The sequence below is a fragment of the Perissodus microlepis genome, chromosome 5 (assembly GCF_051167445.1).
Source record: "Perissodus microlepis isolate ML-2025 ecotype Zambia chromosome 5, ASM5116744v1, whole genome shotgun sequence".
In the NCBI taxonomy this organism is placed as follows: Eukaryota; Metazoa; Chordata; class Actinopteri; order Cichliformes; family Cichlidae; genus Perissodus; species Perissodus microlepis.
Genome location: NC_140465.1, coordinates 28,069,864 through 28,096,636, shown reverse-complemented (window position 1 = coordinate 28,096,636; position 26,773 = coordinate 28,069,864). Strand labels below are relative to the sequence as shown.

At 39.4% G+C, this 26,773-nt stretch overlaps 2 protein-coding genes across 6 annotated transcripts in view; both read right to left on the bottom strand.

Annotated features, from left to right (window-relative positions):
* arhgef10la (Rho guanine nucleotide exchange factor (GEF) 10-like a) overlaps positions 1-9,740 on the bottom strand; it is a 113,747-nt gene extending 104,007 nt beyond the window's left edge. For 2 of the 3 annotated variants that reach the window (XM_084929170.1, XM_084929171.1), the window contains exon 1: positions 9,338-9,739. The gene's annotated coding sequence lies outside the window, so the exon portion shown is untranslated. Of the gene's footprint in view, positions 1-9,337 lie in introns of all 3 variants that reach the window. The other variant, XM_084929172.1, reaches the window with a different exon arrangement.
* A 1,641-nt stretch (positions 9,741-11,381) lies between these two features.
* Positions 11,382-26,773, bottom strand: part of chd5 (chromodomain helicase DNA binding protein 5) — a 36,651-nt gene continuing 21,259 nt past the window's right edge. Inside the window, exons 17-40 of one of the 3 annotated variants that reach the window (XM_084929164.1) lie at positions 26,583-26,704; positions 25,818-25,991; positions 25,569-25,710; positions 25,255-25,386; positions 25,000-25,117; positions 24,765-24,889; positions 24,339-24,585; positions 23,955-24,127; positions 23,597-23,771; positions 23,003-23,089; positions 22,780-22,868; positions 22,260-22,393; positions 20,876-21,020; positions 19,247-19,406; positions 19,062-19,141; positions 18,652-18,847; positions 18,474-18,563; positions 18,225-18,368; positions 17,620-17,728; positions 17,286-17,418; positions 16,933-17,128; positions 15,640-15,803; positions 14,808-14,961; positions 11,382-14,240 (exon numbers count right to left, since the gene is read on the bottom strand). In XM_084929164.1, coding sequence (XP_084785290.1) covers positions 14,113-14,240; positions 14,808-14,961; positions 15,640-15,803; positions 16,933-17,128; positions 17,286-17,418; positions 17,620-17,728; positions 18,225-18,368; positions 18,474-18,563; positions 18,652-18,847; positions 19,062-19,141; positions 19,247-19,406; positions 20,876-21,020; positions 22,260-22,393; positions 22,780-22,868; positions 23,003-23,089; positions 23,597-23,771; positions 23,955-24,127; positions 24,339-24,585; positions 24,765-24,889; positions 25,000-25,117; positions 25,255-25,386; positions 25,569-25,710; positions 25,818-25,991; positions 26,583-26,704 — 3,417 coding nt within the window. In that variant the 3' untranslated portion in view covers positions 11,382-14,112. The remainder of the gene's footprint in view (positions 14,241-14,807; positions 14,962-15,639; positions 15,804-16,932; positions 17,129-17,285; positions 17,419-17,619; positions 17,729-18,224; positions 18,369-18,473; positions 18,564-18,651; positions 18,848-19,061; positions 19,142-19,246; positions 19,407-20,875; positions 21,021-22,259; positions 22,394-22,779; positions 22,869-23,002; positions 23,090-23,596; positions 23,772-23,954; positions 24,128-24,338; positions 24,586-24,764; positions 24,890-24,999; positions 25,118-25,254; positions 25,387-25,568; positions 25,711-25,817; positions 25,992-26,582; positions 26,705-26,773) is intronic. The other 2 variants (XM_084929165.1, XM_084929166.1) reach the window with 2 other exon arrangements.

Below are 26,773 nucleotides of genomic sequence, written 5' to 3'. Positions count from 1 at the left end.
GTCAGCAGAATTCAGCTGAGTGGTCAACAGTGACCCTTTTGGAAAGGCTTGGACAGACCCCCCCCCCCCCCCATTATACTTTTCAGTATTCTTGTTTATAGCTATAATGGGGGAGGGGAACTGTTGGGGTACAGTGCCAGTCATTGACTGTAGCACCTGATAACATAATTAGTTTAATAGGGCTGTGCGATACGACCAAAATCTCATATCCCGATATAAGAATTCTATCGTCCGATAACGATATAAATCACAAAAATGTAACATTTTCTGTAAATTCTGTGAATCTCGGGCAGCTCGTCTTGCGGGAAGTGTTTCCAGCTGCGCGTCATGTAGCTGGAGTCCAGTGTTTTAACCAATGCATGAAACTATACATTTTTAGACATAGGTTGTAAAGGCCGCCTTTTTCTTTGTGAGTATTTATTACACGGCGTGCTGTGGGGAAAAGCCTGTTCTAACGTTTGAGTCTAAGGTTTATTTTTTAGCACCTGGCGGCTCTTTTTTAATTCCCATCCGTAAATAATCTGCTCTTTCACGTGATTCAGTTTATTTTGAAAAGTCTCAACAGGATCTTGAGCTTTATTGTGAAAGGTTTATGTGGAACATAAACAAGCGGAGACGCGATGGTGTTACCGTCATTGTTGCTAAGGACAATGCATAAAAACAGGCGCTTGTCCGTCGGTAGTGTGGTTATATAAAATATAAGAGAAAGAGAGAACTTTAAGAAATTAATATAGCCACTACAGTGACCATCAAAACGATGAAAAATATTGCCGTAAACAGTTTATTTTGCGACACCACGAAACAAACGATAGCTAAAATGAAACGATAGACGTTTTTATATCGTCATCCGATATATATCATTATAACAGCCCTATAGTTTAACATAGTAGCCTATCTGGTGTCAGCTAGCCAAGTAGCAAAGTTCAATCATTTAGTCTGCCCACTGTTCATACCTTTCCTTCATACTGGTTCATTTTATTTACGTATTTATTTATTTATTTAGGTGAATGTAAATTTCACCATCTTTATCATACACATGCCAGACTGAAATGTCAGTAGGGTAAAAATATAAAATAGTGAAAAAATAAACATCAGCCAAGCTTAACACTAAGTTTACTGGAAAGTTTCTGCTGTTATGCTTCCACAGATAAAAGCCTTACTGGATGGAGAATCATTCTCATTTCTTCACTATAGACTTGGTCTGAGCCAACACATGAATGACAATGGAAATATTGATGTTTATGAATTAATTCAAGACAACAGGATAGCTGGTGGTTTAAACAAAGGTTCTGCTTGTGAATACTAATAGAAAACCGCAACCTAGAATCTTTAACTTGAAATAGCCTCCTCAGAATTAAAATGACAGGTATTCTGAGCAAACTTTCTTTGAAAGAAAGCATTTGGACAAGCCATCAAAAAGATTCAAGCTTAGAAAAATAAAGAGCCCCAGGAGTGGTTCTGTGTGAAAGCTATTCTTGTGGGGAAAATGAGATACATCACAGAATAGAGATGAAACCAACTCCTACACACCCTGTCCCTGACCTACATAGGGCTCTGAAAACTCCCTCACTGTGCACCAAATGTGGTAATGAGAGGAGGGCTGTATGTGTACAGGGAAAGTGCAAAATGCGTCTTTTTTTAGGCTGTGCCAGGACACACATTTACAGAGTACCTTGTAGCTGAAACCTTGTCGTACTTTAAATGTGGCAGTTGTTGGATTTGCATATTTAGTATTGTTCTCGTCTGCATTTTATTTCCATTCAAAGTGTGCTGTCTTTGATTACTGAGTGAAATCTTATGGGTCCCTGGCATCCAATTTGTGCTCCACGATTCCATCTCATCTCTCTATTGCAGTTTACTGAACAACTTAACAAAGCAGTAAAGGTGCGTAATTTTCTTTAAAAATGAAATTAAATCACAGAGTTTAAAGTTAGAAGAAAAAAAACAACTGCTGGGCTTCATATTTAGTACTAGACCAAATACAGATAAACCTCACAGCCAACAGTCAGTGGCTGACTATATTGTACATATCTATAGACAAAAGCAAAGAACAGCAGCTGGTGATGACTGAATAAACAGCATTGGAAAGATCCAACAGAGAGTCACTGAGAGCACCACTACTTTAGGGTTTTCCTTTATAGAAAGTGGCACACAAACACTCAGCAGACAATGAGAGACTAGCAGACCATTGACAGGAACAAACAGTGCCAGGCAGAGATGATTCTGCCGCTGGCATTCCTTCCTTCTTCATCTTTTCTTCAGCATCCCGGTGGACTTCTTATCAGGAGATATAAATGTGACTTGGCCAATTTAGTAACTGCAAACAGTTCTTTGAGAACAAATGGAATATGTCTTTCTTTGGCTGTCAAAAGGCGTAACAATTTGAGTGGGAGGCTGTTCACAGACATTTGTGGATTTCATGGATTTGCTTACACATAGACTTGCCCTACCAAAGACTTTGAACCCAGAAGATAAACCTTATTGGTTTATACTTTATGAATGATCACGAGAGATTCACAAGGCGCCTGTGCCAAAGGCCATGTGTAATACAATAACACACTGTAAGCACAATATGATAAGAGGGCTATCTTTACAAATTTTTGATTGTTTATTCCTACTTTCTCCCAGATCTGCTGTCATGTTTTCACTGTTCAGACATATGGGGATGTATTATTCATTCAAGAACCATTTTGGCCTTCATATGCCCTCTGCTGTACAGAGATTTGGTGGTAATGTCAGCTCACAACAGCACATTTGCTGGTGATGTCACATTAATCAAGGAAACAAAACAGTAGGACTAACTGTGACTTCCCCATATCCCATTTGTTTACACAGCACAATAGTGGGCAAGACAAGTGTGTCCCTTACTGTTCAAATGCTGAAGAATATCCTGATCCATGAAGTAGTTTTTTTTAACCAAAACAAAGTATGTTAAGTATAAAATATCTGCAAAAATGTGTAAGACTAACTGACTGCTGTACCTGCATAGGCTTGAAATGAATTGTTGATTAATGCAAACTAGCCCAAATTACTGTAGTATCTATGTTAATTCCCTTCTCTTTTATTTTCACCTGTTCTTTTGCAAAACCATTACTGATGATTTTATGTGTAATCTGGGTGTCTCTATATGCTTTGATTTACCTGTGAGGTTAATAATATGTCACTAGTTGGAGGATTTGACAGAAACATATGTAGGAAAGGTTAAGTTCAATAAGTCCTGCAGTCAGCCATCAGAAGTGAATGAAAGCAATTACTCAAAGGTCTAGAGGAACATTTTAATCAATATGGTGTTATTCACCTTACAATTCAAATGTTAGAAAACAAAGGCCCAAAGACATTGCCTGTATCAAATGTTGATATATTTCCTCCGTATACATGCTATAAAAAAAGAATTTCATCCAGGATTTGTGTAAGCACGACCTTAAACAGGTCATTCACACTCAAAAACCCTCCAGTATGGCTGAATTAAATCAATTCTGTAAAGAAGAGTGGGCCAAAATTCCTCTGCAGTGATGTGAAAGACTCGTGGCCAGTTATTGCTAACACTTGATTGCAAGGGTGCGGCACGCACATGTTCCGAAGATTCAAAAAAGAAGAAGAAAAAAAAAGTATGTGTATGGTGCGCGTGGTGGGTCTGTCAAGCGATAGTTATGACCAGCGCTAGCGGTCCAAGTGGAGGAGCAAAGGAGTTTGCGGTATTTAAGCAGCCCTTTCCTGCCCAATCCGACCGGGCTAAAGTTATTACAAAAGCTATTGGGGTGTTTAGCTGTAGACGGGAAGCCGTATTCCGTTGTGCAAAACACGGGGTTTAAACTATGATTAACGCGCTTGAGCCACGCTACGCGTCCACTTTAGTGGCAAGATCGTTCCAAGCATGTATGAGCAGGAAAAGTTTAACGTTATGGCTGAACTGTCCCAGGCATCTTCTGTTGCCCAACTACAAATGGGTGGATCTCCAGGGCAACGGAAAGCTACGTGACCGTGACAGCTCATTATGTCACAGTGGAGAGCGATATAATGAGCGGTGTGTATTATTGTAGGGTCTACCTTACAATATAAAGCGCCTTGAGGCGACTGTTGTTGTGATTTGACACTGTATAAATAAAATTGATGCAAAGCCCTATACTGCCTTATATTGTACCATAATTTGTTTTTATATAATTTCGTGGAATAAGCATTGAGTTTAATGTTTTTAACAGGCAAAAAATACTCCACTAAGTAACTAAGTAAATGTTAAATTTTTGTCTTTTCTCTTTTTTTGTTGATCCGAAAATTGATCCGATCGGTGACTTAAAACCCTGAACCGATCCGAACCGTGAGATTTCTTATCGGTTGCACCACTAATAGCTTTTCTCCCATAGTAAATGAAATCAGTATTTATAAACTGGGTTTTGTTACCTTTGTTTATGCTTGTCTAAAAGTTTGTTTGATCTGAAGCATGTAAGTATGACAAATATGCAAAAACTAATAAGAAACCAGGAAGAAGGTTTTTTGCATTTTAGATTCAATGTCTCCAATGTCTACTGCATATAATCATCAAAAAAGACACCCCCTTAGATTTTTCAGAGACACGCCTGAAAAATCATAACATTTATCACAAGTGTTTCTAAATATCAAAGTTGTCTGATACATAAAGGGGAATTCTCCAGTAACATCAAATACTCAAAAAAATCCCTGTTTGAAGTGCTATTATGAGCTTGTATGGTGTATGCTGTAAGTGTTTTATTGATTTGTTCTTTGTACACATTAAAAATAGTACAGACTAATGCTGGAGCATCCAAATGTAGCGGGAATAATTCCCTGTTCCCAATAAAAACTCTTCAGTGGCTTTCCTCTGAGTTCCAAGTAGATGTCAGTCTCTTCTATCTGATCTTGCTCCAGGCTAGAGCGTAACAATAAAAACAGCAACTGGAACCACAGAACAACAATAGTAACTACACTTAGGTAAATCTAAAATGTCTTATGTAAACAATCTCAGACAATTCAGTTTTTGATATGTGCAGCGACTTTCTTAGATTTCTGCAGTCTGCTGTTGCCTTTAGCATTAGATTTGACATTGTGTTTGTTTGATGTTTGCTATTGTGCACTTTAAAGTAACAAGGCAAACTGTCATTGTCAGTGACAAACAGGGGTGGCTGCTCTTTTGATGTGCCAATCAAATCAGAGCTCACATATGAAAATGTGCTCCCAAATGAAAGAATGTCTTTGGTTTTCTTACGAAATCTCAAGAAGTTGTTTTAATAATAGTGCAATTAAACCTTCCTGCAATTCCATTAAACATGTAATTTAATTGAAATCTTAGTTTCATTAGATCTGACAGAAAGAGACTAGTCAATACTACAGAGGTCAGGGTGCCCTAATCTTTAGTTCCTAGTGTTTCTTACGTTCCAAAATTAGATCTCTATACTTCCATAACTTAGCAGTATCAGACAGGCTGGCACATCTGTGCAGAAACAACATAGAAGATTTTTTAAAAAGTGTAAATAGTGAGATGCTGAAGATGAAAATAGTTTATGGGGTGAAAAGAATAGGTGCATACCTCTGTTTGGAACAGGACACCAAGTTAATTATTTTACTCAGATTTGATGTTTTGGCTTTTTTGTCAGTACCGTCAGCAGTTCCAAATACATGAGTACATATAACATAGTTCACAGAGTACATAAAGAGACTTCAAAGTACCACCACATTGCTGCTGAATTGCTAAATTAAAGAACACAGTTGTTTTCGCACAATTACATCAGTCAAATCAAGTTAAAAAAAAAAAATATTTTCCAGTTCAGCTCACCGATTGAGCAGGCGACCGTATGCCATATGGCTGAAATGCAGCATGGGTTCAAGTCTTACCCACGGCCCTTTGTTGCTCATCTTCCCCTGCTCTCGCCTCCTTTCCTGTCTACTCTACACTCCAAATAAATGCAAAACTCCCCCCTTAAAAAAAATCCACTTTGAAACCAAAGGGGAAAAAGGCGATCCTTAAAACCCCAGATCCTGTATAAGAATAATCATATTCCAAAAGACATTCTCTGTAGTGTAAAGGTTATATAAAATTATATTTCTGCCTGAAACTACTAATCAAAAATTCCAAGATTGTCAGTGTCAGACCTACCCTACCTTAATTTAACCAACACTAGTTGTTTGTCAATGCTTTAGGTCAAAGCTTTTTAAACTTCACATTTCCTTTCATAGTTCCTGAAGCAAAAACAAGATAAAAAGATATTCCCACACTAAGAGAACTTCTGAGTGAGTGCCAGCATTATGTTTGTTTTGACACTTACTGTGACCGATGAAGGTTAGTATATCAAAAGATGACAATTAATAAACATATTCAATTTCACTGAATTTCAAACAAATGTTTCCTTATGGCTCAAAAGTTTAATTTCACTTCTATTCTATCCTATTTATATGATGCCAAATCATAATAATAGTTGCCTCGAGGCACTTAATATTGCAAGGTAAAGCCACTTCAATAACACAGAAAAAGCCACAACAATTAAAGGACCCCCTATTAACAAACACTTGGTGACAGTGAGAAGGAAAAACTCCCCTTTAACACGACGTAACCTTTGGCAGAACCAGCCACAGGGAGGGACAGCTATCTGCCACGACCGGTTGGGGCTGAGGGGAGGAAGACTGGACAAAAGCCAGACTGTGGAAGTGAGCCTGAGTTTAACAACTAATGATTAAATGCATAAACACAGAGTTATGCAGCTCAAAGTAACAGGGCAAACTTTCATTGTCAGAGTGTATAAACACAGAAAGTGGAAAGAGGTGAACGAAGAACAAACACTCAGGGCATCATGGGAAGCTGCCAACAGCCTGAGCCAATTGCGGCATAACTAAGGAAGGATTCAGGGTCACCTGATCCAACTACGGTTAGGTCTATAAATATTTGGGCAGAGACAACTTTTTTTTATAATTTTGGTTCTGTACGTTATCACAATGAATTTTAAATGAAACAACTCATATATGTAGTTGAAATGCAGACTTTCAGCTTTAATTTAGAGGGTTGAACAAAAAGATTGCATAAAAATATAAGCAACTAAAGCATTTTAAACACAACCCCTTCATTTTAGGGGCTCAAAGGTAGTTGGACAAATTTGCTGTCTATTTGTAAGCCTTTCTGTCCAAAGTTTAGGCTCCAACAAGAGAAATGGATGCTCATTAAGATCAGATGACTGACTTGGCCATTCAAGAATATTCCACTTGTTTGCTTGGGTTTCTTTGGCTGTATTGTTTTGGATAATTGTCCATCTGTATAATGAAACACCACCCAATCATTTTGACTGCATATTTCTGGAGTTTAGTGTTGTTCACTTGGTTGGCTGTTGTAAAGGGATTTCTCTTCATCATGGAAATGATTCTGCGATCTTCCACCACTGTCTTCCATGGACGTTTGGGTCTTTTTGCATTGCTGAGTACACCAGTGCTTGCTTTCTTTCTTAGGATGTACGAAACTGTAGATTTTGCCTCTCCTAATATTGTAGCAGTTTCTCAGATGGGTTTTTTTTTTTTCTGTTTCTGTTTTTCTGTCCATTAGCAGCTTAAGAAAAGCTTGTTTCACCCGCACAGAGAGCTACTTTGTTGTCTGTTTACAGCAAAACCTTCCAGATGCAAGTGCCACACCTCAAATTAACTCCAGGCCCTTTATTTGTTCAATTGACAATGACATAATGAAGGAATTGCCCACACCTGCCCATGAAATTGCATTTTGCATCCAATTACTTTTGGTGCCTTTAAAAAGAGAGTGGCACATGCTAAGGAGCTGAAACTCCTGAACCCCTCAATTTGAATGTGGATACCCTCAAATAAAAGCTGCGTCTACACATTATGTCCATTATAAGACTATAATTGGAATATGTTTCAGTAAACAGTTAAAAATTAAACTTTTGTCAGTGTCCAAATATATATGGGCCTAACTGTACTTCAATAAAAAAGTAGAGATGGTGTCTTGTAAACCCATTCACTTGTAATTCAGAATATGCCATGATGGACCCGGACAGCTTGCCAGTACATTATAAGGGCTAACACAGAGGGACAACTAACCATTCACACTCACATTCAGAAAAATAGTCAGTTTAGAATCACTAACTAACCTACTAAACATGTTGTTGGCAATTAGGCTAATGAAGGCTAATGAATTTTAAGTTGACTTGGCTATAGAATTTGTTATCAAAAAGAGCTAACAGGAAATACGATAAGACGTGTTTGGGTAACATGACATTAGTGTGACTACAAAATACTTCAGATAAGCTTCTACATCCAAACAGTTCTGAATGTGTTCTACTAGTTAATTATCTAATTCTTGACTACATCCCAAGGGAATGTAGTCAGTGTGTGATACAGTACACCGGTAAACATTTGGGAGGCGTGTACCCACTATCAAATGGCTTATTGTTAAGTTCAGTCTGAAGGCCTTACATGTGTACACTGTGTGAGTGCATGTGTGCAAGTTTCATGGGTGAATGTTTGGCAAAATGAAGAGGGTGTCCACTGATAGTAAAGTCTTTGTGGTAGTTTAAAGACATGCATGAATGGATTTCTAATGTCTGTTGGAAGTGCTGGACTGTGACTAAGGAGAAAAAAATCGGATACAGTGAGCCCATAGAGTTTCTTTAAAAAAAAATGCCTTGGACATCCGGCCAGTGAAGCAGAAACAGAGCCCTAGCACAAAATGCAAATTAGTTGGTCAGAGGTCCCTTAGGCCCCCCAACTGCAACCCTCCACCCTCCTGTGTCCCCTTTCTATTCTGCTGAGAGTATAGAGGCAGTGTGAAATCCATCCCAGAAGGGGCCATTGTACGCCGGGAAGCAACCGTCAAACTGGAATGGTTTAGGCCAGGATCAGGCCTCTTTTTTATAGCTGAAGGCACTGGAGAAAAACCCCAGCTAGTAGGTGTTTTGGGTCTAGGTTGAGCCACCAATCCCTCTCTCATCCTTCCTGGTGTCTGTCTCTGAAATTGCTATCATAACAAGGCCTCATCCTCTGTATCCCTGCTGGCTATTTGAGGCAGGCTCAGGTTTAATCGTCCATGATGGTGTGTACTCTGCCAAAGGGCCACACAGGTATCTACCATTCCCATCCTTTGCTCTTCTCCTCCACATTGTCCATTCAGCTACCCTTCTAAGTGCCGGACTGAGAGACAGAGAGGCACAAACCAGCACACCCACCCCCAACTCCACTCCATCAATAGCCCTCTTGGACAAAGCTGCTGTCTTTGCAACATGCTAACCATGCTGAGAGTGGGGAGTGAGAAGGAGAAGAGACAGAATAAAGGGATAAAAAAAATAAGACAAGGAAAGGGAGAACCTATTTGGAACACAACAAATATGCCTCTCACCTGCTTGTCCTCAGTAGTGTGTCCTCCGAGAAGCTTCAGGCACTCCCTGATGACCCTTTAATCCTGGTAGCCTCCCATAAACTCTCAGCTTTTACCACAGCTCCAGTTCCAGCACACTCATCTTTATAGTCTCCTGTGAGGGCTGCAAGTGGCTGAACACAGATTGGAAATCTCCTGTCCTGTTTACTTTCCCACAACTTCTCCCCTGCACCGTGTGTACAGTTCTAGATGAGGTAACCTTCTTTGCTCCCTCCCCTTTTTCGCTGCCTCTCTTGGCTGCCTGGTTCGGTTCCTCCCTCTGTCTCCCCTCTCTTTTTTTATTGCCCCCACCCGCCACCCCTCAGCTCATCCAGTTTCATTTTGTCCTTTCTTTGGTTTTTCTCCCTCCTCCCACTCTCCAGACCCCTGCTGCTGTCCAGACAGCGGCACAAAGCGGGGTGAGGGTTCTCAGTCACAACTGACCAATAGCAGATTGACAAAGGCAAGCATGTAGCCAATGAAATGCCTAGGGGATGATATTTTCACCAATCAGGGGCGAGATTCAAACAAAAAGGGGTTGTACTAGAGGAATTAGGGGCAACGCTATCTCACAGCACTTCCGTGTGGGATGAAGGTGTCTGTGCTAGGCAGCCGGTTGAATTGAAACAATAGATGAAAAAATACATTTGGTTCTCCAGCAAAGTAATGCTTAATACTATAATCCTTGTGTTCCCCCCACACCACACACAGCCTGTGTGTTTAAAGTGCGTTTATATAAGGCTTTAATACGGACTTTAAAGAAGCAGTCTATTATCTGAATTGAACATAAATGTATATACTTTCTTATTTATTATTATTTTTGTTTAGGTTAGACACATTGAGAAGATGGGAAATAATCCCTTGCATTCTAAAAAACAAAAAATATGGACTTATTTTAATAGCAAATTCTATATGGGTTTGTTTTAACGCTAGACATTTTGATACACAACTTTTGACATTATGAAACAGACATGGCACTCAAAGAATCCTGAACTGAAATCTGTGGGTAATGGGAAATCACACCAAAAAAATATTTTCTTTTCTTTTTTTCTTTTTAAATCACATTTGACTGACGATTCTATACATGCACATTTTATGTCTTGGTGACCACAGACCAAATTACATGCAATTTAGGGTAACTGGTTATTCTAAATCAGCCACAGAGAGTGTGTCATCTGTCTGTGCTAGCCCTGTCATGTTTTGGCAATGTGTCCAGGATGTACTACAGTGAATATCTGAAACAACATAGGGAACTGGTGTGTTAGTATCACAATGGAAGCATCTTAGGACCATGTTAAACACAAACTATCAGCATTTATAATTACTTAACAAAATAAACACCATCATTAATATTAAATAGGCTTCAAGTATCATAAATAAAGGTACTCAATTTGAATTGGACCAGGGTGATCAAACTCCCTTAAGTTCAATGACCCAGTTTGACTTTAAGTGAGCTTTCTATAATGACAAGAAATACAGGTAAACACCCATTTAATTTAATAAGCCAGCTTATTATATTGTTATATGCATCACCAATCACAGCAGATCTACAAACACACATCCAGAGTGTTTTTGGACAAAATGATTTTACAATTTGACTACATTTTTTTTGAAAGTACATTTTCATTGACCTGATGACAGTTTTAACATTCGCCATTTCAGGGGCCAGATTCAACCCTTCGGTGGGCCAGCTGCCTCTTGGAGTCTGTGTTTGATAGTCCTGTACCAGACTTTTACTTTTTATTGTTACATTCATTCATTCACTTAATATTTTGGCTTTCTTTTTTTCAGTCTGAGTACTTCAGTATTTCTATTTCTGACAATAATCACATTTGCAGTTCTGCAAGCTCATGCACATTGTGACATGTGCTAGAGGTCGCTGCATATGAACACACTGTAATGTGTGAGGTGAAGTGTAGACAAATGTCATTCGCTTTGATTATGAAATCCTCAGCTCAGTTATTTATCTGCATGCTTCTTCAGCTGTCTCCAGACTGAGTACAGGGCAAGAACTGACCAGAAAATATTCTGTTGTTCAGAAGATTTATTAAAACACATTGAACAAATACACAGAATACAAATAAAAAGATGACAATTCACTTTTTCATTCAACTGCTATACAGCACAAATATCAGTACCATAACACTGCTTGGCGCTCATTGTCTGTAAATGCCTGATATACCACCACCTCCCAAAAGTGAACCATCAAACGCTTCACATGCTGTGCATTCACTGCAACAAAGGTGCCTTTTAACAGGGTCTTTTGGTAGCTTTTGAAGCCACATTAATAAGCATGTGCATACATTGTTAACATATTGGTAATATTAGACTGAAGCCTTTTTAACAGACATTACATTCATACTGACTTCAGTTTGATTGCATTTCAGTGAAGTATTGTGTTTTTCGACGTCATCTCATGGTCACAGTTCCAGAGGAAAAGGACAAGTTTTTGATTGATGAGCACATACGGTGCACATAGCAGTTCTATGGCAACACCATCCAGTAAACATTCATCTTTTTCAGTTTAATACAAAAATCTATATGACATGGACTTATCTCTGAAAAATCTTTCAATTTCAACAAGTATTTACATGTTTCTGAGGTTCTGTCTGTCAACCATCCATGTCATGATCAAGTAGTTGCTGGCATGAACAAAAACGGTAATGGAAACAGCATCGATTCACACTAAAAAAGCGTAGTGCACTCAAGATTAGTCTCATGATGCTTTCCAAATTGTAATGTTTTGAATTTGACTTTTACGTCAAAGCATTTCGAGAAACGATGAGTGCGATACAAGCTGGAAAAATGAAGAGGGAATCAGAAGAGAGCACCTAAGGACAACCATTTGAACTGGCAAAAAACAGAGTAAGGATATACACTCACCATAAATCACTATTTCTTCACTTTAGATTAGTCAATAGCAATTATCCTTTCAGCATTTTCAAATAAGTGCCTTGGCAATGGCATAATAATAATCATAATACAAACATATCATTGGAAAAAGAAAAAAAAAGATAGATTTGTCAATAAAGATTTGTACATTTAGTCCTAATATTCTTGCAGTGTGTTAATAGAAAATTAAATACGTGTGAATTTATAAAAAGACTGTTTTATCAGGTGCACAGTCACTTTAGCACAAAATAGTAGATGGAATGAGTAAACATGTAGTAGCCTTATCACCAGGTAAAGCAATAAATGACCACGTACACTGTTACTAAAGAGGCTGAAAGTGACGACATCATCTAAAAGCAATGATGGTCCTTGAATGCTGATACACAGAGAATATTACTTCAAATGAAAAGCTTTGACTGTAACACCACAATTTACAGTCTTAACCTCTGCGGAGGAAATGCACTGCAACAAGAACAAATCATTCTGGATCATATCCTTTAATGGCACCAAGTGACCAAAAACATTAGATTTAACCTCAACAAAAAGAGAAGCAAACAAAAGCGCAGTCTGCATCAAATGTTAAACTTGAGGTGACATTGCACCATAAGCACATGTGTTCTTATTTAGTCCTAACAATTAAAAGGGAACTGGGAAAGTCCCTGGGATATAAGAGGGATAAAACTCCACCCTCCATTCAGGACTCTGGTCTCGGTAACACTGAAGCCCTGTATGTGGATGTACCAGATGGGTCCCTGTTTACAATGAAGTCCCACCGGTCATGGCCCCAGGGTTAAGCTCTACAGCCACTACTAACATTCAAATATAGAAAGAATCACAAATATTGTACCATACACAGAAATACTCAGTCTTCTCTAAAATGCATTAAAAATCATTCTTGCCACTCCCAAAGTTTCTCTCACTTGATTTTCATGTACAACACTAAGCCAGGCTTCTGATTTCATCCATGTATGTTTACATGTGTTCACTATCATTAGACATATGTGAGGTAAAATAAACAGCAGTCTCTCAGTATATACAGTACAAGAGGCCAATGTTCCCAGGTACTGCAGTCAAGTCTCCCTGCAGGTTTAGCAGAAATTACTTTCTTAAGATTACCAGCAGGTGGCAGTCTTTAGAGGATTCTCCAAAAGTCTGTGTCCAGCTACTGCATACATGTTAATAGTTCTTGATGCTTTCAAATCAATATTTTCTTCACAGGTTACAACATGAATGACAAAACACAAGTTTATTTAAAATAACAATACTGGCCTTCAAAAAGCAATCTCTTATCAAGCTATGACTGTAGACATCCTCGACGACTCCACTCTTCACAGGGGACAAGCTCCGGGGGAGCACAGTCACAGTGTACAGTAAATAGGCAGATGAGTAAAAGCAACTGAGTGTATGCAGATGAAAAGAATTGAGGCTGATGCAAATAAAACACACATTCCAGAATCAGAATGAGCCCCAATCAAGCGCGTCAGGAACTCAGTGCCACCAACTTGCTCGAGTCTTCCACTGTAGTGCAGAGCGAAAGAAAAAGAAAAAAATTCCTCTTTTCAAAGAAGCTGCTCCATTTTCCTTCCTAATCTGCAGCTTTCCATCACAGGTAAACAAAAGCAAACATCTACTGAAATACTTCTATAGGATTCTTTAAAGATAAAAGTGCAATTGTTAAGATACATACGTCTGCATTAAAAAGTTAATTGCCTTATCCATAGAGAGAAGAGAGCTTGACTTTTAGATCTGGAGTTAGGAAGGAGCGAGAGAACAAGGAGAGAGTGGCGTAAGAGTTGGTCAGTAGTCATCCATTGAGATTCCATCCCTGGGAGTTTCTGACCTGAGGTCAGTGTTACAGAGCTGGTCTAGTCCTCAATACAGATGACATCACTAGGTTTGCCTGATTTGAGGTCAGGCGTAGCCACGTCCCTCAAGGAGTCAAGTGACTTCTTGTCCAGATGGCTTGTAGGGGGTGGGGGGCCATTAGAGGAGACTGAAAAGAGAAGAGGTCTTTTTTTTGTGGTTCACTGAAACAATATGAATGTGAATGTTGAGAATTTTGCCAGATGGTATGAGACAGTTGTTTAAAGGCAAAACAAAGTCAGTAGATTTCTAAATCTTTCTTAAAAAACAAAACAAAAATTAGCTCTATGACAAATTAAAGCTCTATGACCAGCTATTTATAAAGCTAGGTCATAGGCCAAAGTGCACAATGGACATCTGCAGTGATGTGGGAAGATAGAATTTAGCTAATGTGACTGTTTAAAACCTGTGGGTTTCTACTAATGTTTCTACTTTTAAATGACTGCCTATTAGCATTAAATAAGGATGGCAAGAACAATGACAATAAGTTGATTAACATGGATTCTTGATTAATTAAAATGATCCTTAACAATCACTTGACTTATCTAAGAAAACTAGTGCTTCTGCAAACATATGCAGACTTTTGCTTGTAGCTTTTTATTGCATATTTGCCAAGGTGACATCATTTACTGTACATGTAATCTCTCAGCCTATTGCACATGAAATTGAAATGCCACCTGTGTTGTGTGTCACATACAATATAGTGCAAAATGTTGATTGTTACCGCTGACGTAAGGTCCTAAGGGCATCTGACTATAGTTAACCATAGGCTGTCCGCCTGGTCCTCTGAATCCGCCTCCAAAACTGCCGCTGTACATCTGGGAGCAGCCAAACCCACCTGGACTAAACGGCTGAAACACACACAAAGGATTAGTCATCCTGCTGTAAACATCTTTGTGATTACAGCAGGTATTCAGTATGAGGTTTTTTCTACTATACAGCACTTAAAAGGCTTGAGTTGCTCTGTAAGAGAAGTTTTCTTTCTACACCAGCAAAGTAAAGACAGATAAAAGCGGAGGAAAGTGTGTCGACTGTGTCATGGTCAGGAAAGCGTTGTCATAACAACCAAAAAAAGACTGTCAGAGCATATGGCCACAGAGACTACTTGGCTGAAATGATCCCTTGTATAACAGAACAAAATACACACTCTACAGCAGAGAGGAAAGTAAAGACACAACAATTTTTTTTCCTCTGGGAGCAAAATGTGGAGCACAGTGGTGAAAGTAAACAACTTAAGGGAGATTTTTCTTTCCCCATATCGCACCTGAGGGAAATCTTCCGTGGGGAATAGCGAGCCTACGTTTGAGATTTCAAAGGAATAGTGTGGCTGTGTAGTTGCGACAACGGAGAACTTCAAAGGTTTTGGGACACAGCTTTTCCTTTTTCTTAAATTTACTTAGCCAAGTTGCCCACTTTTGAGCCTTAACCTGTTTTACAGGAAATGAGCTCAAACAACTTTAATTCCATTTTTTTTTTTTTAAAGCTTTCTAAAACCACCCGATCTCCTTGACAACCACGCTCCATCTCACCTGCTGCGGTGGAGGTTCATTGCCTCGGCTGGTGAGGCGGCTCAGGATGCTCCGCTCAGACATCTGCAGCCTCGCCGACACCGGTGGGATCCTGGACAGCATGTTGGGCAGTCGTGTCACATCTGCTTTCATGTCACTCAGAAGTTCCTCCAGCTGGTTCAGCACTGCAAGAGCACAAACACACACAAGAGCAGTTTCACTTATGTTAGTATTAAAAGAATGATTTAGATAAAATGTCGAGAAAATGCATGTAAAACTTTTCCAACACCCTTGACATAATTAGTCTGAACCTCAAATAATTAAAAAAGCTAATTTGTTTGTTCCAGGACCTGAAATTAACAAGTGCCAAGAACTAAATGCCAAAACATTTTTCACTGGCAGACAAATTGGTGAGGGTCACAGTCAGCATCATTTTGAAACGATAACATTTTAACGCCTCAGTTTCAATCAGTCTTTGGCCTCTTCCCAAACTTTCATCCTACTAATCACTGTAAGCATGTTTTAATGGTGAGTCAAATTAACATAAAATGAAGCCACTGTGTCAAATAGGATATTTACTGGCTGCCTTTTAGAAGCTCTTCACAAAAGAGTGGAGTGGAAATATCTGTAAATGCTTCCTTTGGCATCCTGTTTACTGTCTGGATGGATGGAATTGACAGCTGTCTCCATTTGGAAATAAAACATGTATTATTAACAGGTTAAAATAGCTTTTGTGTACTAGTAATTGTACACACTGTTTCAAATAACATAAAAAAAACTTCAGAAGTTTTTTTCACGTGTTATAAATCTCTTCTAACCCACCCACCCACTCCATGACACGCTGGCCAGCCACAGGAGCACGCTCAGTGAGAGACTGAGGTGACCTAAATGCACCACTGAATGACATACGTAGAGCTGTTTGTATTATTGGAGCTATTTTGCAATTGTTTGCAACATTTGTAATTTTTTATATTGGTGTTTTAACTTGTTCCTTAGTGTTCTTACTGTCTTGGAGCAACATAATTTACTCTGGTATTAGTATTCTGATTCTAACAACACAGCACACTGTGAAAGAAACACAAATACTATTTATTTCATAAAATATGTTGTCTCAGTTAAAAAATAGTGAAGTGCTGGTAATTCTAGGAAGATTTTAGGGAGTTTCAAGTTAATATTTCCTCCTGCATCTGATTTGAAACAGAACAAAGCACAAACAAACCAGTTACTTTGCATCACAAAAAGCTATTTATCAGCACTGGGTAGCTGAATCTTGCCAGGTTAAACTGTTGCTGTTTTTGACACTGGGCTGCGGACCTTTGTGCAGCACGGCGTTGGCAGGTTTGTTCCCAGCCAGAGACTCTTTGGACAGGTGCTGGTGGGACTCGGCCAGACATTCCACCTCGGCAAAGCGAGTGTTGAGTGCCATGGCAGGGTGACTCGGGTCCTGGGTCATATTCAGGTAAGCTGCCCGCCTCAGCTGCTCCTCGATCACCAGAGCCTGCTCTAACAACTACAGTGAGGCAAAGTAACAAAGAGAAGTGTGTATGAAATGCAGACATAGCAGGGAAATGCACACTGGTTCCATTTGTATTCAGATTATAATATGTGAAAAATGTATTATTGTTATTTTTCTGTTTTATTTAAAAAACAAAAAACTCCACACTTGCCTTAAAGCGGCGAGCCAGGAATTTGTTCTTCATTTCTAAGTAGTTGCCCTTATGCATCTCGGTCTTGAAAGGCTCATTCAGAATCGCATAACGTGGATCATTCTGAATGTCTTGCCAGCGAGCGTAGCCATGTCTGAGATAAATTCACGGTCAAAGAAAGCAAATGGGAGCAAGAAAAACCTCATAAAATTCTTCAAATAAAGAGGAAGCAGGAAAGCGTAGTTTTACATCATCCTCACATTTTGTAAATATCAGCTCCGCAGCTACTTCTGTCAAAAGTAATTACAGTGCTTTGCCATATGCTTCTCGATCCTCACTCTGGAAGAAAGGATACGTCACGATGCCAGCCAACAGCCAGTAGTCATGGCGACGGTGCCAGATGTCATGCATCTTTCCAGAAGACAGCGCTGCTCGTTCTTCAGTCTGCCAGAGGGTGTGCAGCTCTGACGGCGTAAAAATAAAAACAGGGTTCTTACAAAAATACAAAGTAATATCCCATATGTCTGTAACACGTAAAGAGAAATAAGAGCATATAAACACAAACAAAACTTATATCAAAACAAAGATAAATCAGTGTGACACCTGAAATAACCTGCAGTAGAGATTCTGAGTAAACCAAAGAAAACACGGGAGGAAAAGTGGGAAGAGAAAGAATATCTATTTACAAGGTACAGACTTCCCTCTACAGTCTGACGATATGGATAGTCTCAGAAAATCAGACTCAGAAGACTTCTATGATGAGGTTTTAAGTGACAATTTCTCCCAGTGACACAACATTTGTCAGTGACTTTGTGAACTCAGAATCTAATTGATCAGCTTTATCTCATATCTCATATGTCGATATGAAGGAGGAATGTGACCAGAGTACTCCAGGTGACACCTGGTCAGTCAGCATCAGGTATATTAAGGACAAATAACAGAAATCGGATTGATTCTTACCTGTAAAACCTCCGTCAGCAATATTAAACATGAACTTTGCTTTGAATCCATTTTTGTCTTCCTTCCTGCTCTCATCCATCTCATCCAAAGTGTCCTTGTCTCCATTTATTCGACCCTCTAATGCGTCTTCACTCTTTACATCATCTGCAAAGGTTACAATTAATTAAAATAAATATCTGTGGTGTATATAGTGGTGTATATAGCAGAATAATCCTCCATCTTTAATTTAAGGAGTCATAGCACGTTTACCTGGTTTATTTTCCTTGTCTTCAGTTTTTGCCAGAGGAGAATCAGTGTCTCCTTTTTCTGAGGACTTTTCGGTTTCTTTGCATGGCTCCACTGAGGATAGAAGAAAAAAGAATGAGTAAACAAAGCACAGCCTTGCAGATGAATAAAATCTAAAGTACACAGATCATAAACCGCTCACTCTTAGGTGAGGTGATAGTGGATTGCACTTCAGACTGTTTGAAAGCTGGCTCTTTTGGGTTAGCAGATGGCTCCGTCTTTGTGGAGGGCGACTCGGTTCTGTTCCGCTCATCTCCTGCTTTCTCCTCTGAGTTGCCCTTGTTCTCGTCACTGTCAGTTGCCTTCTCGGGTGCAGATGCTGGCTCAACAGTGGAAGCCTGCCGAGGGAAAACAGACAGGACAACAGAGGGAGAAAGGATAGAGTCGGTAAAGGGCAAAAAAAAGACAAGTTAAAAGGTGTCAGAGTTTGACAAGCGTCTTCTGAGAATGATGAGTTATGGTTACAGTGTGATGACCCATGAGATGATGGACAAGACAATAAAGGAGAAAAGAAAGAAAGTGGTGGTTAAAGGGAGAAAAAAAAGGACTCACTTCCTGCTCTGACAGTTTCTTGCTCTCTGGCTCTGTGGCTTCCTTGTCCTCCGCAGTACCCAAGAAAGACTCAGTTTTTTCTACATTCCAGAAAACAACAACTCAGCTCATTTGCAGTCACAAAGTGATACAGCATGAACTTTACTTTAACATTTAGAGGAAAACAGAACATGATCAAAGCAGACCTTGTGGGATAGGAGTGCTGGGCTGAGTAGCCACAGGGCTGGCTGGCACAGGCGTGTTGGGATCAGAGGATACACTCTCATTCAGTTTCTTCAGCTCCATTCCAATGGGAATCAGATCAGGAGAGCTTAACTTCCCATTTACATGCTCAAACTCTTGCACCTACAGTAAAAAAAGAGATTCAACTGTAATAAAAAGAACATCCTATACTTTCACTGGATGTCCTACTTTCTTTAAATAAGGCATTAGGAAGAACTCTATTATAAAATTATAAAGTACATGTAGCATAATTAAGCACTAGTAAAATATTAATTCTGGCTCAAGCCAGATGGACCAGCTCATTTTAACTTCAAACTTAGCCTAGTTATCATGGCAACTCGGTTTTTCAACACTTTTTAAAAACTTTATTTGCCACAGGCCATGCACAAAAACATTAATAGAAAATCTAATTTTAAACTGTAGCTCTCATAAGGGAAGAGCTGTATTCTGCCAGCTGTAGCTACTTGCTAGTCTCTATCTGTAGTACTTGAGCATGTAATACACTAATGTTATACTTTTAAAAAATCTTGTAATACTACAAATAAAGGCTACAAGTTTACTATGTATAGATTTAAATAAATGAATTAATATAGCTATTTTTATTTGCTTTATACAGTAGTGTGCAAAAGTCCCAAGCTCGTCATAACTTCTTTATATTTTGTTGTTAAAACTGGTGCAACAATTTATTAAAACACCTGTTAACCTACTTGGAAATAAAACATATAAAGACAGACAGTTAGAAAGGTTAACAGTTCAAATGAGCCTGAAAGTCAATATTTTGGTATGATCACCTTTATTCTTCAACAAAGCCTAAACTCTCTTAGGCAAATTTACTTAAGTAGTCTTCAGGAATAGTTTTCCAGGCATCTTGAAGGACCTCAGAAATTTGAAACAACATTTCATCACTGATCCAAGAGTGATGTACGTGCTGTTTGCTTGTACTCACATGCCAGTTTTAGGCAGTTCTTGCCCAAGTGAGTCAAGATCTCGATGCGGGATCAATAATTCAGGTAAGGAAATCCCAGAAAGTTCATTCTGTTTATCTGGAAACAGAGTCCAGATGAACAAAATCAAACTTTTAGTCTCTTCATCTGGATGCCATCCATATGACTTCTTTGGTCCCTCCATCCCTTGAGTTTGGTGTGTTTTTATGATTAAATTATTCATAGGTCAGCGTTAAATGGTTAAACTATTGTAAAGGACCATTTGTAAGAATTGTAAGAAGGTAAGAAATCAAGGGTGGCTCAAGAGATTTGCACAGTACTGTATAATATAAAGAAAAAGTAGTATTAGCCTGTGATCCTACATTGGCGAATATAATTGTGGAAACTGTATTTAGTAACTTTCTAACCTTTCTAAACACTTTACATACAAATCTTCATTCACTTCAGTCTCAGATGTATTCACTGCTGACAAAACTCCAAAAAACATCTTATTTTGGAATATGCATGATGTTCAAAGCAGGAAAAAGTTTGTACCCAAAGATTACCCCCCCCCCCCGCTTTGGCTTCTTCCAAGATGGGCTGACCTACTTTTTCTAATCTCAATGTTCCAGCAGAGGAAGAAAATTTCTTTGGCTGAATAATCGGTACCTTTTTCCTGACAAGGGACATGACTCCGATCCTGGTAAGAACATGCTGACGAGACAGGCCCTCGCGAGGGACTCCATCGGCAAAGGTCTCTGCTCCATCTGCCCCCGGCTCACATAAATGTCTCATGAACAGAGACACGTAGGCCCTAAAGAACACAAAAATTTCTATAAGGTTACCAGCACAACCTCACATTTTCAAACCTCTACTAACGACTAGGGAGGTAGCAATAAGCTTGTTTCAGACATGCACTCCTTTCCTGTCATCTTAATGTCATTCAAGAATGCACACCCTGGTGGCAGAAATCTCACTGTTTCGAGGTGACACACTGCCATGTATCACTCTGAACTCAAACATGTTTCTGCTGTGCAGCTCACTAAACGACATGACATTTTGGAGAATTCCCCAAATAACAACATCATGAGAAAAAACCTAGTGTGAGACACCCATTTTCAGTCAGTGTATCACACTCTCACTCTGCCCAAACTACTCTCCTGACAGTATCAAAGCTTCTTCTTTAGGAAAAGACGATTATATACGTTTCACAGGCTTTTTATTACACGCTGGACACGGTCCGAACACCACAGCGAGTGCTGAAGATGTTTGTTGCTGGAAGCACATACATACCCTACCTTTCATGCTAGATTTGCCTTATTCACCATGTTGTACATTTTAACATCTATTAGAAACTGAAACTACACAGATGCCACCGTGTACTAGACAGGTGCACTGTTACACTACATCAGCATGTAAGCTACAGGTTAACATTTTCTGATCTGTTTAATGAAGCTTAGTAAAATGGGTATCCATAACTACATATAGGATGTGTCATCTCTAATTATTAAAGAAACTATCAATACATAGCAGACAGCTGAAGTAAATGCTAATGCAGTGTAGTGAGTTGCTTTGTGTGCTGCCAAATGTCACACGTAGCCCATACCTCTGGCTCATTATGTCAGTGTTGTGGGGGTATTTGAATAGGTAAAACATAATGCCATCACTTCAACTGACTGATTGAGAACAAGGTCAAAGTAATAGGTTTGCCAATAGTGTTATTGGCTGCAATAACAGCAACAGGAGTGACGTGTTATCATTTGCAGGCATAAAATTTTAGTTTTAACAACCTGTGGGCATTTTCTTTCCCACTGCTCCAAATTAAAGTGAAATTGGCAAGGCCGACCTTTACCAACGTGACATGAGCAATCTGGAGCATTGCCATGGGCTAGCAAACAGTGTAAACAGTTGATGAAAGAGCCAAGAGCTGCCACTTAATATAATGACAGGCCCCTCTTGAGAAAAAATTGCACTGTGTGAAAACAAAATTACAACTGATTCAAATAACGCTACTTGTGTCATAGTTGAAAAATGAATAATATTAGGGCTTCACCTGAACTCGCGCTCACTCTTCCCTCTCAGGTCCCTAACTAGCCAGTGAGAGTTGAAAGCATCCTGAGGGGGCATGCCCCAGCGCATGATGGCATTAAGGAAGGCTTTCCTCTGACGAGCGTTGAACCCAAGGACCTTGAAATGATGATAATGAGAAAACAGAGTAATAGAGATGTTTTAGATGAAGAGGTTGTGAATTCAAAAAGTTAGAAAGAAGCAGTAGAAAGACATAAGAAGTATTCCCTTGTACATTAAAACAGTTCTGAAGTATACTTGTGGATATATGTTTTAGAAAGTAATAACAGGGTGAGAATTTATTGATCCCGATTTCTCATTTTACAAAGAAGCACATGATCAGCTGCGGAGCAGTGATGCTTCCTGACATGCTGCTCAAAAATGTCAAATTTTCTTCAAATGAGGAAATATTCTAAAGTGACTGATTACAAAATGATCTGTTAAGACAAACAATTAAAGTAAGCCAATACACTTGAAGATATGCGAGGACTTCCTGGAATTCATACCTCGATACTGCCTCCAACCCGAGCCAGTAAGGGTGGAAGAGGTTTGTCTTTCTCACTCTTGAGCTGCCGACGTGATTGTCTGCGTCCTCCTACGTAGAACAAAACAAAGTCCATTGTCAGAAAGATGGGCACATGTAGGGACATGTATAATGACAGAAACAATACAGTAAGAATCTGTTTTGTTTATATTCAAATGTGACTTATCGTGTTTTTTGCTGCCTACCTTCAGGCCTCTCCTCGAAATCTTCGTCCTCGTCCTCGGACCCCACGGAGTACTCCGACTGATTGTCTGAAAGATCATCCTGCCATTCTGAGCCACACATCAAAGAGAAACAGTACATTGCGTTCGCTTCTGTTGGTGGCCACCTGAGGGCGCCATGGCACTGCAGATTACTACAGACCACTACAGTCGGGCATGCACATACTGTACCACTTCAGGCCTCTGGAAGTGAAGTGAGGGTTGGCAACTATGGCAGACAATCACTTTAACTTTGAGTGTACTCTAAGCTACAATGAGCTTTAAAGTCTTTATTCACTCTTAAATAAAAGTTCAACTGCAGGACAACTACAATCGACAGGACGCTGAGCATGCAAAATTACTGCAAAAAGGGGTGCTTTAACACCCATTGATAAAACTACATAAATACATGAGGTACAAGTGAGCTTTAGGGCAGTATAATGAATTCTAAGAGTTACAATGAAGAGGATACACCCAAATGATCCCATTTTGAGATAATGCCACACTCTTGTCTCTCTAATAAAACTCGGCAGACATGCTGCTGTTGATAGGGAGGTTCTGTGTGTCTCTTGAGCCTACCTTGGTCTTCCTGGGTCGTATCGTTGTAGTTGACCTGCTTTCGGATGCGTTTGCCTTTGCCCAGATTTCGCGCCAGATCTTCCTGCTGCTGCTCATAGTGGTGGCGAAGGAGTTTTTCCCAGTAGTCCGGATCCACGTTCTCCTCTTGCTTAATGATCTCTCGCTCTACCTCCTCCTGAATAATAGCACATTAGGACACATGCGTAAGTATCTCTAAAACAAGGCCTATTTTAAACATGTCGAAGGTAGCGTATTGAGCAAAATAATTGAACTGTGATATAAATGAGATCTACAGATTTTGTGTGTGCGACCCCAATTATCATGAGGTCACATGATGTGAAGACGGTTAAAATCTCACCTCTCCATCTTCTTCTTTCACCACATACTGAGCCACCTTGAAGGAGCTCAGGTACTCATTCATATTCTGTATCTCTGTGTCTTCAGTGGCATCCTGGCTGCGGTCCAGCAGCTTTGAGATAGCATCATCGTCGTAGTGAATCACACTGCCCTCCTCACCATCTTTGTTATCACCTGTTAATGAGAGGCTTTTACTTAATAACGAGCGGAGGCGCTTTTGAGCAGAGAAAAAGTGTGTAAGCTTAGAAATGCTGATAGAAATCTATACAAAAAGGTTTCTAGCACAGGAATATCTGTGAATAGACAAACCCCAATAATAATAATAATGGGTATGCTTTTGTTCAACCCATAACAGAAACACACGTCAGTATACACATAGACAGACCCATTGTTCGTGCTGCTTCCATTTCATCTTTAAAAAGCTCCTCAGTTCCAAACTTTAGGATGTCATCCAGTTCTTGTTTGGACATGGAGCCCATTTTGGAGCCCAGGCCAGGGCGCACCACCAGGTGAGTCAGCATCATTTTCCTTTTGGCCACTTGGGTGATTCGCTCCTCCACTGAGCCTCGAGTCACAAACCGGTAGATCATCACTTTCTTGTTTTGGCCTATACGGTGCGCTCTGCTAAATGCCTGTAACAAAGAGGAAGATACAAGGCATGACACTGGAGTGAAGAGGTGAAATTAAAGAGATGGTTTTTCACTTGAGAATTAAAGCTCAACTTGTTACAAATTACAAATAAATAACTAATAATAATAATAATTAAATATTAAAATAAGAATCCATCTCATATTCTATGTGGAGTCAGTACTTGGATGTCATTGTGAGGATTCCAGTCAGAGTCGTAGATGATGACGGTATCTGCGCTCGCCAGGTTGATACCAAGGCCTCCAGCTCGTGTTGAAAGCAAGAAGCAGAACTGCTGTGCACCTGGTGCTGTGACATAAAACAGAGCAGCGAGTTGCTTTGTGTGTTTAAGAGTGTGTCAGTAAGTGAAAGCCAGACTGAGACAAATGTGCAAGTGCACAAAAAAAAGCAACCCTCACCATTGAAGCGGTCAATGGCTTCCTGCCTTAGACCTCCAGTAATCCCCCCATCAATACGTTCATATTTATAACCCTCAAACTCAAGAAAGTCCTCGAGCAGATCCAGCATCTTTGTCATCTGTAAACACAATGTTGGACCTTACAGCTAAAAAACCTGAAATTGTCTTTGATGTCATTCATCACATAAAACTGCCATCGCACAGAAATGGCTAAAATATAGACAGACTCTGGCACATACATTTATTTGAGTGTTACCTGAGAGAAAATGAGAACTCTGTGTCCTTCATCTTTGAGCTTTTTTAGCATTTTCTGAAGCAGCGTCAGTTTTCCTGAGGACTTCACCAGTAGGTTGCCATCATAAGAGCCATTGGGTAAAACAGGAGCCTCCTTCAAGATAAAACAATCAATGCCAGGATGGAGATTAGCTCGAGAATCATTGCTTGCTACAGTATCTCTGAACAACATGCTAAACCGAACTCAGAAAAAGGGGCAGTTTTCTAGTTTTCTGTGTTGGTTGATATAAGTCATCTGTACTCTGAAATAAAACAAAAAAAGTAAATCTGCCTTACCACAGCGGCCACAGGGAACAGGTAAGGGTGGTTGCAGCACTTTTTCAGGTCCATCATAATGTTGAGCAGGGACACCTGGTTCCCTCCACCTTTGGAGTTCAAAGCCTCGAAGTTTCGTGTCAAGATAAACTTGTAATATTTCCTGCAGGTTAGAAGTCAGATAGAGTCAGGAGAAGAAATGAAAATCACAATCAATTATTTTGCCCATGCTTCCTTCAAAACGGTTATGCTTATTTTTTTCAGGCTTACTTCTGCATGGGGCTGAGCTCCACTCTGACAATCAGCTCTGTCTTTGCAGGCATATTCTTGAAGACATCAGCTTTCAGCCTCCTGAGCATGTGAGGTCCCAGCAGGTCGTGGAGCTTTTTGATCTGATCCTCTTTAGAGATATCAGCAAACTCCTCCAGGAAGCCTTCCAGGTTACTGCAGGTCACATGGAGATGAATTACACAATGAAATGAAATTATATTTTTTTTTAAAAAAAGCCTATTTCTTGATTTAAATGTATTTTATTTAAAACAAGAGATCTATCTATTTTTGCTCCAGTACAATGTGCTGACTTAAAACTGCTTGAAAATGGATGCTGATAGTCCTACTCATCACAAAATGTAAAAGTGTTTTGGTCAGTTAGCTGTGCCTGTGATGTTGGAAATGTATAAAATTTGTCATTCTGGAGTTTAAAATGGACAAGACTCATTACTGGGCTGAACTTATGAGATAATAAGGAGGATCAGTCATAAAATCTATACCAATTTACCTGAGCTGCACAGAAACTGAGTCTATACGGGCAAAAAAATATTAGATGATTGTGAATTTTCATTGGCTTTAGAAAACTATTAAAAAAGACTTAAAATCAGTTTATACAGAATTATTTATAATGAAGTTATTTCCATTTAATTTCTTCCTGATTGTATTTTTTATTGTTCATAACATTATATATCATAATTTAATGCATGAAATCCATGAGAAAAAAAGGTAGGAAATTATATACGATAGAAAAGAGACGGTACATACTTGAAGCGCTCTGGGGTGAGGAAGTTAAGGAGGTGGAACAGCTCTTCTAGGTTGTTTTGAAGAGGAGTTCCAGTGAGCAGCAGCTTGTAGTAGATCTTATACCCATTGAGAATTCTGAAAAACTGAACATGAGAGATTGTGCAAGACGATGAAAGTCAATGCCATATGAAGAGATGCACACTCTACTCTCA